Source organism: Eschrichtius robustus, chromosome 3 (assembly GCF_028021215.1).
Source record: "Eschrichtius robustus isolate mEscRob2 chromosome 3, mEscRob2.pri, whole genome shotgun sequence".
Taxonomy (NCBI): Eukaryota; Metazoa; Chordata; class Mammalia; order Artiodactyla; family Eschrichtiidae; genus Eschrichtius; species Eschrichtius robustus.
The window spans coordinates 112,446,266-112,458,291 of NC_090826.1; the positions used below are offsets into that span (position 1 = coordinate 112,446,266).

General features: G+C 49.7%; 1 protein-coding gene across 2 annotated transcripts in view; it reads left to right on the forward strand.

Moving 5' to 3' along the window:
* IL6R (interleukin 6 receptor) overlaps window positions 1–12,026 on the forward strand; it is a 49,068-nt gene that overhangs the window by 17,407 nt on the left and 19,635 nt on the right. For both annotated transcript variants that reach the window (XM_068540905.1, XM_068540906.1), the window contains exons 2-6: window positions 989–1,237; window positions 2,163–2,286; window positions 4,644–4,816; window positions 5,493–5,659; window positions 6,203–6,344. In XM_068540905.1, the coding sequence (XP_068397006.1) occupies window positions 989–1,237; window positions 2,163–2,286; window positions 4,644–4,816; window positions 5,493–5,659; window positions 6,203–6,344 (855 nt within the window). The remainder of the gene's footprint in view (window positions 1–988; window positions 1,238–2,162; window positions 2,287–4,643; window positions 4,817–5,492; window positions 5,660–6,202; window positions 6,345–12,026) is intronic.

A 12,026-nucleotide genomic window follows, 5' to 3' on the forward strand; every position in this document is an offset into this window, starting at 1 on the left:
GGGAGTGCATTTGTTCTCTTTTACTTTCCAATTTGGTCCCTAGAATAAAAATAGCATCGCCCTAAGTGGTTTAATAGATAGGTGTAGGGTTCTGGAGGGAGCACTGAACAGAGTTGGAAGAAGACCTGGTTTGCCTCTCAGCTGAGTTATTGGTGATCTTGGGCAAGTCTCCTGATTCCTCTGTGCCTCAGTTATTACCTGTAAAATGGAGACCCTGGGATTCTGAGACTTCCTGTGTACTCATGCATCTTGTGAGTCCCACTGGGTACCTGGCATTCATTCCTGTGTGTATACATTCATTTATACATTCATCAAGTGCTCAGTGGGCCACCAACGTGTGCCAGGCAATGATCTAGGCACTGAAATATGACAGAGAACAAAACAGCGTGCCTGTTCTTGTGGCATTTGGAGTCCTGAAGTGAAGATGGATACAGAATTGGTAATTATACGGCAGTGTGTGATGGGTGACATGGTGGGGGAGGTAGAATGGGGGCCTAATGCAGCTGAGGAGATAGGGAAGGCCTCTGGGGAAGGGACATTTAGGCTGAGACCTGCAACAGGAGGAAGTTGTGCGGGGATGGGGTGGGGGGACTGTGTCTCTTCTAAGGCTGAGCGGGGAGAGATGAGGCCTCAGAGGTCAGCAGGGGGCAGGTGGTGGAAAGCCCTGTGGGCCAGGCCTCTAAACTTGGACTTTATGCTGTGGACAGCGGTAGGCCCTTGAAGGGTTTTCTAATCAAAGGAGTGGGGTGGCCAGATAGCCGCTTTGGAAGGCTCCCTGGGGCAGCTGGGTGGAGAGGGCCAAGACTGGGGCTGGGAGGCCACAGGGAGGCCATTGCCATAACCCAGGAAGAGGTGATGTGATGGTGGCCTGGGCCAATGGAGGGACTTGAGAGATGTTTAGCACTAAAGCCGTTTGTGGCTTCCTGAATCGGATGCAGTCCCTTTGTCAGGTTGCTGTGGGCTTACCCAATGTCTTCTCCCCCTGCAGAGATGGCAAACGATGTGCTGACCAGCCTGCCAGGGGCCAGCGTTACCCTGACCTGCCCAGGTGGGGAAGCGGGGGACAATGCCACCGTTCACTGGGTGCTCAGGAATCAGGTCACAGGTTCACGCCAAGGCAGATGGGCTGGCGTGGGAAGGAGGCTGCTTCTGAGGTCTGTGCTGCTTAGCGACTCTGGAAACTATTCGTGCTACGAGGACGGCCGCCCAGCTGGAAGCGTGCGTTTGCTGGTGGATGGTGAGTTGTGTCCTCAGAGCTCCCAGAGACGGCTCCCAGCACAGCACTGCTCTGCGCATTCCAGAGAGAGATTCCCTGCTTGACCCTTTAAATTCCTGTTATTTCCCTGGCCCAAGCATTTCGGGGAAAGGCCCAGTGACGTTTGCCAGCGAGATTGGTAGAACTTCCAGCTGGGTGGGGGCATCTGGCTGACAGAGACGCCGTCCAGCTGACCTTGCTGTGTGGTTAGGGCTTGGGGGTCGAGGGCAAGGGGCCTGGGTTCGAATCCTCCTCCTTCACGGCTTAACTTCTCTGCCCTTCAGTTCCCTCATTAGTAAAATAAGGTTGATTTTATTAACTTACTTCAGGGTTGTTGTAAAGATTAAATATGGTGTTAAAAACTCTGCATAGCACATAGTAAGCTCTCAAATGAACTATTCTTACTGTTAGAGTTAGTAGGTTCCTAACTCCCTTGCATCTCATAAGACATCCTATAGTCAGATGCCCTGTGTGCCAGGCCCTGTGCTGAGGGACTTTCTTCCTTGGTGTCTCATACCATCTTCCCAATGTCCCAGTGAGAGGCAGCAGTATTATGGTGACTATTTTATCGTCATTTAACTTTATAGTAGAAAACTGAAGAGAGGTTGGGACTTGCCCAAGGCCACACAACCAGGCCTGTGGGACTCCAAAGCCCCAACTTTTGGTGCCAATCTCGCTCGCCTTTAGGCAAGTTGGCCTCCAGGCACCTCCCCTCACTTGCCCCACCTCCTAGCCTGACAAGAGGACTTTGGCATCCTTTGATTTCCTGACCACAGTTAGATCTGTCCGTGGCTGTTTGGCTGTGGTACAGGCTGGTGCCAGGGTGGGGGCAGGGCGCTGAGTCAAGGGCTCCCCCGGAAGGGCGGTGAGGTGTGCTGCCTCCTCAGCCTCTGTGCTCTCCTTCCAGTTCCCCCCGAGGAGCCCCAGCTCTCCTGCTTCCGGAAGAGCCCCCTCAGCAACGTGGGTTGTGAGTGGAGTCCTCGGAGTCCCCCGTCCCCGACCACCAAGGCCGTGTTATTGGTGAGGAAGTTGTAAGTATCTTGGGCTGGGCTGTGTGTCTGTCTTCTCCATCCTTCCTGAGGCCCTGGGAGTGGTGGCGGCTCTCAGAGGACCCCAAGGGGACTGGCTGGCCAGTGATTCCAAAATGTTATTGGAAAGTAAGTAAGTACTTTGGACCGAGGAGAAGGGAATGAGGGAGGGAGCTGAGACTTCGCCACGAGTGCTCACCCTGTGCTCTTCACTGTGCTACAATATTTGTCCTATTAACCCACACAATAGCGGGGGTGGATGTGGGGGTGTGGGTGTTGTTTTTCTCGTTAACAGATGGAGAAACTGTGGACCACAGAGATTGGTTAACTTGTTTAAGGTCATCTAGCTAGTAAGTAGCTCTGCCGGGAATCAAACCCCAGCCTATCTGATTTCATTCAAAATACAAAGGTTTTGGGCGTTGCTCTTAAGAAGATGCAGATGTCCTCGGGAGGGGAAGGGCAGCTCGTGGGCAGTGTCCTGACTGTGAGCTTATCAGGCTTTTCCCATTATAATGGCCGATGAGAGGAGGTGGTGATAGAGTGGGGAGAGGGAGCTGGGGGCAGTGGGGGCAGGAAGTCACACCTGCCTGGGGGTCCCTGTGGCACAAAGTGAGGGGACCTGGGATGAGTTCAGGCACAGATGGAAGGTGGAAGGTTACATCTCTGCAGTTTTCTCTGTCTCCATCCCAGAGCCAAGGTCCCCGTAGTCCAGATGTTTGTTTATCACTGAGTTTGAGCTGGCAATCATCAGAGTATCAAAAAATCCGAGCAGTGACGGACGTCATCTGGGTGTTTTGGTTTCCACTTGTGTCTGTCTCCAGTGAGTCACCTGGTGGTGATATTTATGTTTTGGTCTCTGCACAGGGACATGTATAGGTTGCCCATCTGCACATGATGCAGCTGCCATTAGGACTGATGGTTCACACTCCAAGTAGAGGAAGGTCAGAAATCTCCACAGCCCGAAGCTGAGTTGGGATATAATTGTGTGGCACCTGGAAGGCATTCCTCCGTAAATGGGATGTTCTGCGCAGTGGCCCTGGGAAAGCTTTATTCAATTGACACTTGGACTAGAGTAATTTGTGTGTTGACAGTAAGAATGAGAGAGGACAGGGCATTTAAGCTCACAGCCTCCTCCTGCCAGCAGCCTCGGGCATGTCCATCCTCCTCCTGGGCTGTCTACCCTGAACTGAGGAAGGGGGAATGGGGAGCCACTGTGAGAGCCTTGGGGCCTCCAGAACTCACTCAGGCCCATCCTGGGACTGCGGGGGTGAAACAGGCCTCTGGAAAGAGGTTTTGTACGTTCTGCTCTTTTTCTTGTGTGTGTGCCCACAGTCACACCCTCACCCCACTGCACTTGCTCCTTTGCTCTCTCCATAAGTGTTTGGCGAGTTCGGTGTCTGCCGTGGGCTGGGTGCCGTACTAGGCTGAGGGAGAGGCACAAGGCAAACAGGACTGGGCCCCTGCCCTCAAGCCCCACGGGGGTACCCACCTGTAAGCAGACGGTCCCACCTTCTCAGTGTTAGGTGGGATGGATGCCTGAGTGATGGTGGAGGGAGGGAGGGAGGGAGGCAGGCCCTCACTCAGACTGGGAAGGTGGGAGCAGGCTTCCCAGAAGGAAAGTCTGTGCCGGGCCTGGGGTTCAAACTCAAATCAGAGGTTGATGGGTGATCCGTCACTGAGGTGGCAGGGTGAGTGGCTGCCCTGGACTCACATGCCCACACATGTCACAAGTGGGTGAAGTCTCAGGCTTCCAGGCCAGGTGGGACAGTGTCTGACTCACCTCTAATATCTTCATCACCCAGGATTCCTTTCTGGGCTCACTGCCGGAAATGCTGCCACCTCTTTGCAAACCCTTCCAGCACTTCGAGGTTCTGGAATGGCATTCTACTGGCTGTCCTAGTCCTCTGAGGGCAGGTCTTTTCTGTTAGTGTCTTGAGGCCAGGGTGGGGCCTCTTGATTCCTTTCTGCATCCCCTGCAGTGCCAAGAGCCCAGGACCTGGCAGGGAGCCCGAATGCACCACCTCTGTGATGCCACAGTGATTGAACGCGCCCTCTAGTGCAGCCTCTTAGACTGCCATGCCAGATGCTAAGCTAGATGTTTTACACTCATTTTTCAATTAATCCTAAGAAACCCCTGTGAGGTGGGTACTGTTAATATTCCCATTTTTGAATGAGAAAACAGAGGCTTGGAGAGGTTGGATAATTTACTCAAAATCCCCAGTGCTACCGAGTGTGAAGTGGAGATTAAAACCCCCTGGGTCAGACCGCAGAGCCTGAGCTCCTAACCCCTGCCCCTTCTCTCCTGTCCTGAGTAAGTGCAGCAACTGATAGCGAGCCCCGCCCTTGTTTTGTGTCTACAGTCCGGTGAAAGACTTCCAGGAGCCGTGCCAGTACTCCCCGGAGTCGCAGCAGTTCTCCTGCCAGTTGGCAGTCCCAGAGGGAGACAACTCTTTGTACGTCGTGTCCCTGTGTGTCTCCAACAGTGCCGGGAGCCAGTCCAGCAGACCCCAAACATTTGAGGGTTACGGAATCTGTAAGTAAGCTCTTCAGGCCTCCATCTCCCCTCCAACTGTTTCCTTTTTTTTGATTTAATGCTCCTCATGGACTTATTGGAGGGGCCGGTGAGGGGTTTGGTGAGCTGGTGCCTTTTGGGCTTTACTTTTTTTTTTAAATAAATTTATTTATTTATTTATTCATTTATTTATTTTTGGCTGTGTTGGGTCTTTGTTGCTGCACACGGGCTTTCTCTAGTTGTGGGGTGAGCAGGGGGTACTCTTCGTTGCGGTGCGTGGGCTTCTCATTGCGGTGGCTTCTCTTGTTGCAGAGCACAGGCTCTAGGTGCGTGGGCTTCAGTAGTTGAGGCACATGGGCTCAGTAGTTGTGGCTCGCGGACTCCAGAGCGCAGGCTCAGTAGCTGTTGCACACGGGCTTAGTTGCTCCGCGGCATGTGGGATCCTCCCGGACCAGGGCTCGAACCCGTGTCCCCTGCATTGGCAGGCGGATGCTTAACCACTGCGCCACCGGGGAAGCCCTTGGGATACTTGCCAGAGGTCTGATTGTGGCAGGCGAGGGCCCTGTCAGGGTGTGCCTGGGGAAGTGGTCTGGGGCTGGAGGTGGGGTCCTGCCTGCTGGGGACTTGCAGTCTTCATGGGTCTCTCCTTGGCACCAAACTTGCTGCCGCATAGGAGCTGTGCTCCCTTTTCCCACAGTGCAGCCTGACCCACCCGTCAATGTCACGGTCACCGCTGTGGACAGAAACCCCCGCTGGCTCAGCGTCACCTGGCAAGACCCCCCTTCCTGGAACTCATATTTCTACAGGTTACAGTTTGAGCTCCGATACCGGGCTGAACGATCAAAGACATTCACAATGTGGATGGTAATTTTTTCTTTTACTTCTGGACAGAAAAGAGCCCCTAGATACTCAGGGGTAGTAGGAAGGGTACTAGAAAGAAAAAAAATGAGCTCTGGGTCCTGGTCAGCCACTCACTGCCTGCATGGCCTTGAGTAAGTCTCTGAACCCTTCTGAGCCTTGGCTGCCTCATTTATAAAATGGGAATAATAATGCCAGGCCAATCTCCTCTTTGCAGGCCAGTTTATGAGATCGAGTGTGAGCTGGGAAGAGAGATGGGCTGCCTGCAAGTCAAGGGTGTGGCTTGCAGGAGTCTGTGTTACATGGGGGCAGGGGCTGTGACTTACAGCTTCTGCACCGGTTGGCCCAGATGGCAACCCCACCTGGCTCTGCCTCCAGGGTGGTGTGAGCCTTTGGAGCGTCTCTGCCCAGCTGAGTCATCCACCGGACCCGAGAGAGGAAGCAGCTGAAGGGCTGGGATTGCCCAAGGACTCCCATGTCCCTGTGGAGCTGCTTAACCTGGTGCCACCCAGGCCGCACCCCAGAGTCACCTGTGCCTCTCGCCCCCAGGTCAAAGAGCTCCAGTATCACTGCATCATCCACGACGCCTGGAGTGGCATGAGGCATGTGGTGCAGCTCCGGGCCCAGGAGGAGTTTGGGCATGGCTTATGGAGTGAGTGGAGCCAGGAGGTCACGGGCGTCCCTTGGACAGGTATGTGATAAATGCGGAAGGGATGTTTCAGCTTTGTTACTGTATCAATTATCTGTTGCTGTGTAACAAGTCACCCCCAAACTCATGGTAAAATAGCAACCATTTATCTGCTCAAGACGTTGAAAATCAGTCAGCTGGGCAGCTCTTGTGCTGGTTTTGCCTGAATCATGAATGCAGCTGCATCAGGTCTGCACCGTCCAAGATGGCCTCACTGCCACATCTGAAGGTTGACTCTGGCTGGTGGCTGGAGCTCTTGGTTCTCCTTGAGGTCTGTCATCTGCCAGCAGGCCAGCCCAGACTCAAGGGGGGAAAGTTCCTCCACAACTTGATGGGAGGAGCTGCAAAGAATTTGTAGCTATATTTAACCTACCACAGTTAACTAATGCTTTTTACTTGAAAAAAAAAAGATGTTAAAGGTAGTAATAATAATCATCTGTAATTACTGCGATTAGTGAAAAATTCCCCCCCAAAAATATAAAGAATAATTATCACCAGTATTCTTACCACCTAGAGAAAACCAGTGAGAACATTTTACTATACTTCTTTCCTTTTCTAAGTATATTTATGTGTGTGTATATTTATATATAAAATTTTGTGAGCATTCCCATGTAATTAAATATTTTTGAGAAATGTATTGTTTAGCAACTGTGACTAATGTTTTTTTTTTTTAACCCATGGGAATTTTTTTTTAACTTAATTTTTATCAAATTAATACATTCTCATGGCAAAGAAGCAAAGAAGGGATTATAATAATGTGTCCCTTGCCCCACCGCTTCCCATTTCCAGCCCTGCTTTCTAGCGGAAGCTGCTCACTTTCTGTTTCTAGTTCTTCTGCTGGTGGCCTCCTTCACTCTGAATAACAAACTAATATGGCTTTTTTTTTCTCTTTTTTCTGAGAAAATAATTTGAGACATTATCTTTTGACTCCTTCCTATGAAAAATTAGGATGTAATAGACCTATACCCAGTGCAGGAATCTCCCAGAGAGTGGTTACCCAGCCTCTGCTTGAATGCTTCCAGAGATGGAGAGCTTACCATCCCTTGTAGCAGCCCATCCCATTGTTCCCAGTGTTCTTATTTTAGAATAGCTTCCAGGCTTGCTTCAGCGTCCGATCTTTTTAGTCCAGCAGCATAATTGGACCAAATTAGTTGTTCTTAAATACCAGACAATTAAAAAAATAATAAAATACCCATTTATTGAGTGTGTATGGAAAAAAAAGCAAAGGATAGAATGATATAAATTGTCCAGGCCCACCCCTACCCCTACTCCTGCCACTTTCTTCTACCCCTGGCTTCAGGGAGAATTTTTTTTTTTTTTTTGGCAGTGTTGGGTCTTCGTTGCTGCGCGCGGGCTTTCTGTAGTTGCGGTGAGCGGGGGCTACTCTTCGTTGTGGTGAGCGGGCTTCTCATTGCGGTGGCTTCTCTTGTTGTGGAGCACGGGCTCTAGGCAAGTGGGCTTCAATAGTTGCAGCGCGTGGGCTCAGTAGTTGTGGCTCGCGGGCTCTAGAGCACAGGCTCAGCAGTGGTGGTGCACGGGCTTAGTTGCTCTGCGGCATGTGGGATCTTCCCGGAGCAGGGATCGAACCTGTGTCCCCTGCATTGGCAGGCAGATTCTTTACCACTGCGCCACCAGGGAAGTCCCTTCAGGGAGATTTTTATATGTAGGCTGGCATTCTTCCCCCAGAGTGGATGCTGTAATGTGATGGCCTTTTCTCTACTCTGGCTTTGCAGTGTGTGATCCTTGTCTTTCTTCTCCCGGGAGAGCCAGAGGAGTGGGCTTAGGGCTTAGGGTGTCTTGTTAATTGGATGTAGGCAACGTCAAGTGCAGGCTCAGATCTTTTCTTGTGCTGTCCCCCTCTCCTGTCCATCAAGAGCAGGAGGCAACTTTCTATTGAATCCTCTCCTCAAAAGTTTATTTCCTGCTAAGACCTGGACAAGAAGGGAGGCCTAACTACTATATCTTATTTAGAAAGACCATTTAAATAAATCAGAACATCCTTCAGGCTAGATTGTGTTGCCCTGTCCATGATTGTCTTTGGTTTGTATACACTTTCAGCGAAAACACGCTCATTATCTGAATGCCAAACATTAACATGGCCTTAGGAGCCTTTGCAAGGGGAGCAAATCATTTATCACATTGTGCAGAGGAAATGTTCTGGATACAGGCCGACACCTGTTTACTTTTTATCCCAACCACTTAATTTAGATGGTTACAAACAGCTTTAGGAAATCCTGTTTTGTTAGAAAGTTCTTTCTTATTTTTTTAAAATTTTAAATTGTGGTAAAATATACATAACTTATAATTTACCACTTTAACCATTTTAAAGCTTATGGTTCAGTGGCGTTAAATTCATTCACATTGTTGTGCAATCATCACCACCATCCATCTCCAGAACTCTTTCCATCTTGCAAAACTGAAACTCTATACCCATTAAATAGCAACTTCCCATTCACCCCTACCTCCAGCCCCTGGTGACCACCATTTTACTCTCTATCTCTATGAGTTTGACTACTCTAAGTACATCATATAAGTGGAATCATACAGTATTTGTCTTTTTGTGACTGATTTATTTTACTTAGGATAACATCCTCAAGATTCATCCATGTTATAACCTGTCAGAATTTCCTCTCCTTTTAAAGCTGAATAATATTCCATTGTACGTATATACCATATTTTGTTTATCTATTCATCCATAGATGGACACTTGGGTTGCTTCCACTTTTTTTGACTATTGTGAATAATGCTGCTATGAACATGGGTGTATAAATATCTGTTTGGGTCTCTGCTTTCAATTCTTTTGAGTATATACCCAGAAGTGTAGTTGCTACATCATATGGTAATGCTATTTTTAATTTTTTGAAGAACCACCATACTGGTTTCCACAGTGGCTGCACCTTTTTACATTCCTACATTCCTATCAGCAATGTGCAGGGTTCCAATTCTTCATAGCCTAGCCAACACTTAGTATTTTCTTCCTTCTTTCCATCCTCCCTCCCTCCCTCTCTCTTTCTTCTTTCTTTCTTTCTCTCTCTCTGTTTTTCTTCCTTCCTTCCTTCCTTTCTTTCTTCCTCTGGCTTTCTTTTTCTTTCTCTCCCTCCCTCCCTTCCTTCCTCCCTCCCTCCTTCTTTTTCTTTCCCTTTCTTTCTTCCTTCCTTCCTTCCTTCCTTCCTTCCTTCCTTCCTTTCTTTCTTTCTTTCTTTCTTTCTTTCTTTCTTTCTTTCTTTCTTTCTTTCTTTCTTTCTTTCTTTCTTTCTTTCTTTCTTTCTTTCTTTCTTTCTTTCTTTCTTCTTTCCTCTTTCTTCTCTTTCTCTCCCTCCCTCCCTTCCTCTCTTTCTTTCTTTCGTTCAAATAGCCATCCTTATGGGTGTGGTATTGTGGTTTTGATTTGCATTTCCATAATAAATAGTGATGTTGACCATCTTTTCATGTGCTTACTGGCTCTTTGTATAACTTTTTATGAGAACTGTCTATTCAAGTAGAAAGTTCTTTCTCATGTGAATCCAAATCTGGCCTCAGTGGACCTTGGTCTCCAGGGTAACCCCTGATAAATCTGCTAGTCTGCTCTCTCTGAATTCTTCTGGAATTCCCAGGGGACTCGCATCTGCTTGGGCTTCTGTTCCCAGGCTGTTGTATGGGATGGCTTGTGGATTCCTTACCTGTCTGGTCACCTTCCCTTAAAGCTGGTCTCATTTGTGGATGTTCCTCTTTAAATTGTTGACGTTCTCCTGACAGTGGAAGATGGTGCAGCAGAGACATGTCTCTGACTTTTCAGCCTCAGGTCCTGTGCTTCTGTGACTTGCTACAGTGACTGTGTAAGCTCAGACAGAACTCTTGGCCTCTGTTCACATAAGCAGCTGAAGAGTTTGAGCTCCCCGTTCTGTACATGTGTGGTTTTTTTTTTGGGGGGGGGTGTTCTTCAAAACCCCAGTGGTGAACGTCCAAGAGAGATACCAGCTTCTCCCTTCTCCACTGAGGGCAGAGCAAGAGGAACTTGGATGATTCTGATGCAAGAGGGATTTAGGCTGGAAATTGGGGAGCATTTCTGGAAAATGAGAGGGAGGTTAGGTGTGTTTTACTGATGGTAGAGTTATTTGACTGTTTGGGACATGTCAGTGCACTAGATACTGCATCGATGGGCTTTTTAACCCCAAGGGCTTTTTAACCCCTTGACACAGAGGTCAAGGGGACTACATTGCACCTGGGAATCATGCTGTATGACCTTAGTAAAGTTAGTTTACTTCTCAAAGCCTCAGTCTTGTCATCTGTAAAATGGAGATGACATGACCTGTTTTGTCCCCTTTGGGAATTTTTATGAATTTAGTGAGAAAACATTCTTTAGAAATAATAACCTGTACTGCAAATGTAGAAGGATTATCAGTTTGCAGTGCCATGTTGATTGGTTCTTGGGATAAAGAGAGCGGGGCTATGGGCATCCTAGAATTGCTGCCCTGGATACAATCCTGGACCCACTGAATTGGAATGTGGAGGGGAATGTGGAATGGTATTTTCGGAAGCTTTCCCAGTGATTATAGAATGTGCTGTGGGGCTGGGGGAGCATCCCATTGTACTTGATAAGGCTGTGGAGCAGACAATACTTGGGGCAGTTTAGAAAGAGTAGGAAAAGCTTCATGGAGGAGGTGACATTTGAGTTATGTCTTGGAGGATGTGTAGGAGTTTCCCAGGTAGAGAATGGGGCTTATAGGCAGCGGGAACAGCAGGTGCAAAGGCACGGACTGTGAACAAGGGCAAGGCCTTTTGGTGGGGCTGGAGCACAGATGTGTGGGTGGGAGGTCCCAGTGGGGCAGGTGGAGGCAGGCTGCTCCTGCCGGAAGGCCTGCAGAGAGTGGGGGTGGAGGGGGGCTGGTAGAGGCCTGGGGGAGGGGATTGAGGAGCCTGGACTTCAGTGAGTGCTGCCCCCTTGAGGCCATGGCCTGGCCACACACAGTCTGTGGCCACACCAAGGTTCCCTGTGTGAGCGCTGGGCGCAGAGTCACCCAGTCTGGGGCCCCTGCTCCGGCCAGCAAGGCCAGGTGACTGCTGACAGCACCTGCTGCAGGAACTCATTGAGTCCTTGCATGTCAGGGCTGATGTCACCCTGATGTCAGGGCAGGAAGAAGAGGTTACACATTGACAGGCGGCTGGTCAGCCGGTCTTTCCAGATTGGGAGTTCTCCCAGATTTGTCCTTTCCGGTAGCACTGGCAGGGCTGGCATCTAGCAAGTCTGTGGACCCTTTGCACAGCGAGCTTGGGGCAAAGTGCCAGGGAAAAGCCCATTAGGCATAAGAGGGTTATTTCTTGCTCCCTTTAACTCCCTCTCACACCCTGCTCACTGACACCTGGAAAATAATTAGAACCACTTGTGACAGGTAGCGAGTGACGTGGACCCATTCTTTGGAATCACACTGTTGAGGAGGTGCCAGAGGTTTGCATCTGCAAGGCCTTTGGGGTGCCCAGAGGCCAGGGCTGCGGACTCTCCGGGCAGGTGGGTCTCCCTGGCCTGATCCCTGAAGCCATGTACTGTCACCTCAAACCCTCCGGTCCCATCTTGGGGGGGTTCACTGTGTTCCTCTCCTTGGCACCCCCGAGGGGGAAGTTGTGCAGGTTAAAGGGCACTTGGGGACACGTTTCTGAAGAGATTGTGCCCCGTTCAACCATCAATGTGCATCCCCTGCCTCCACTCTT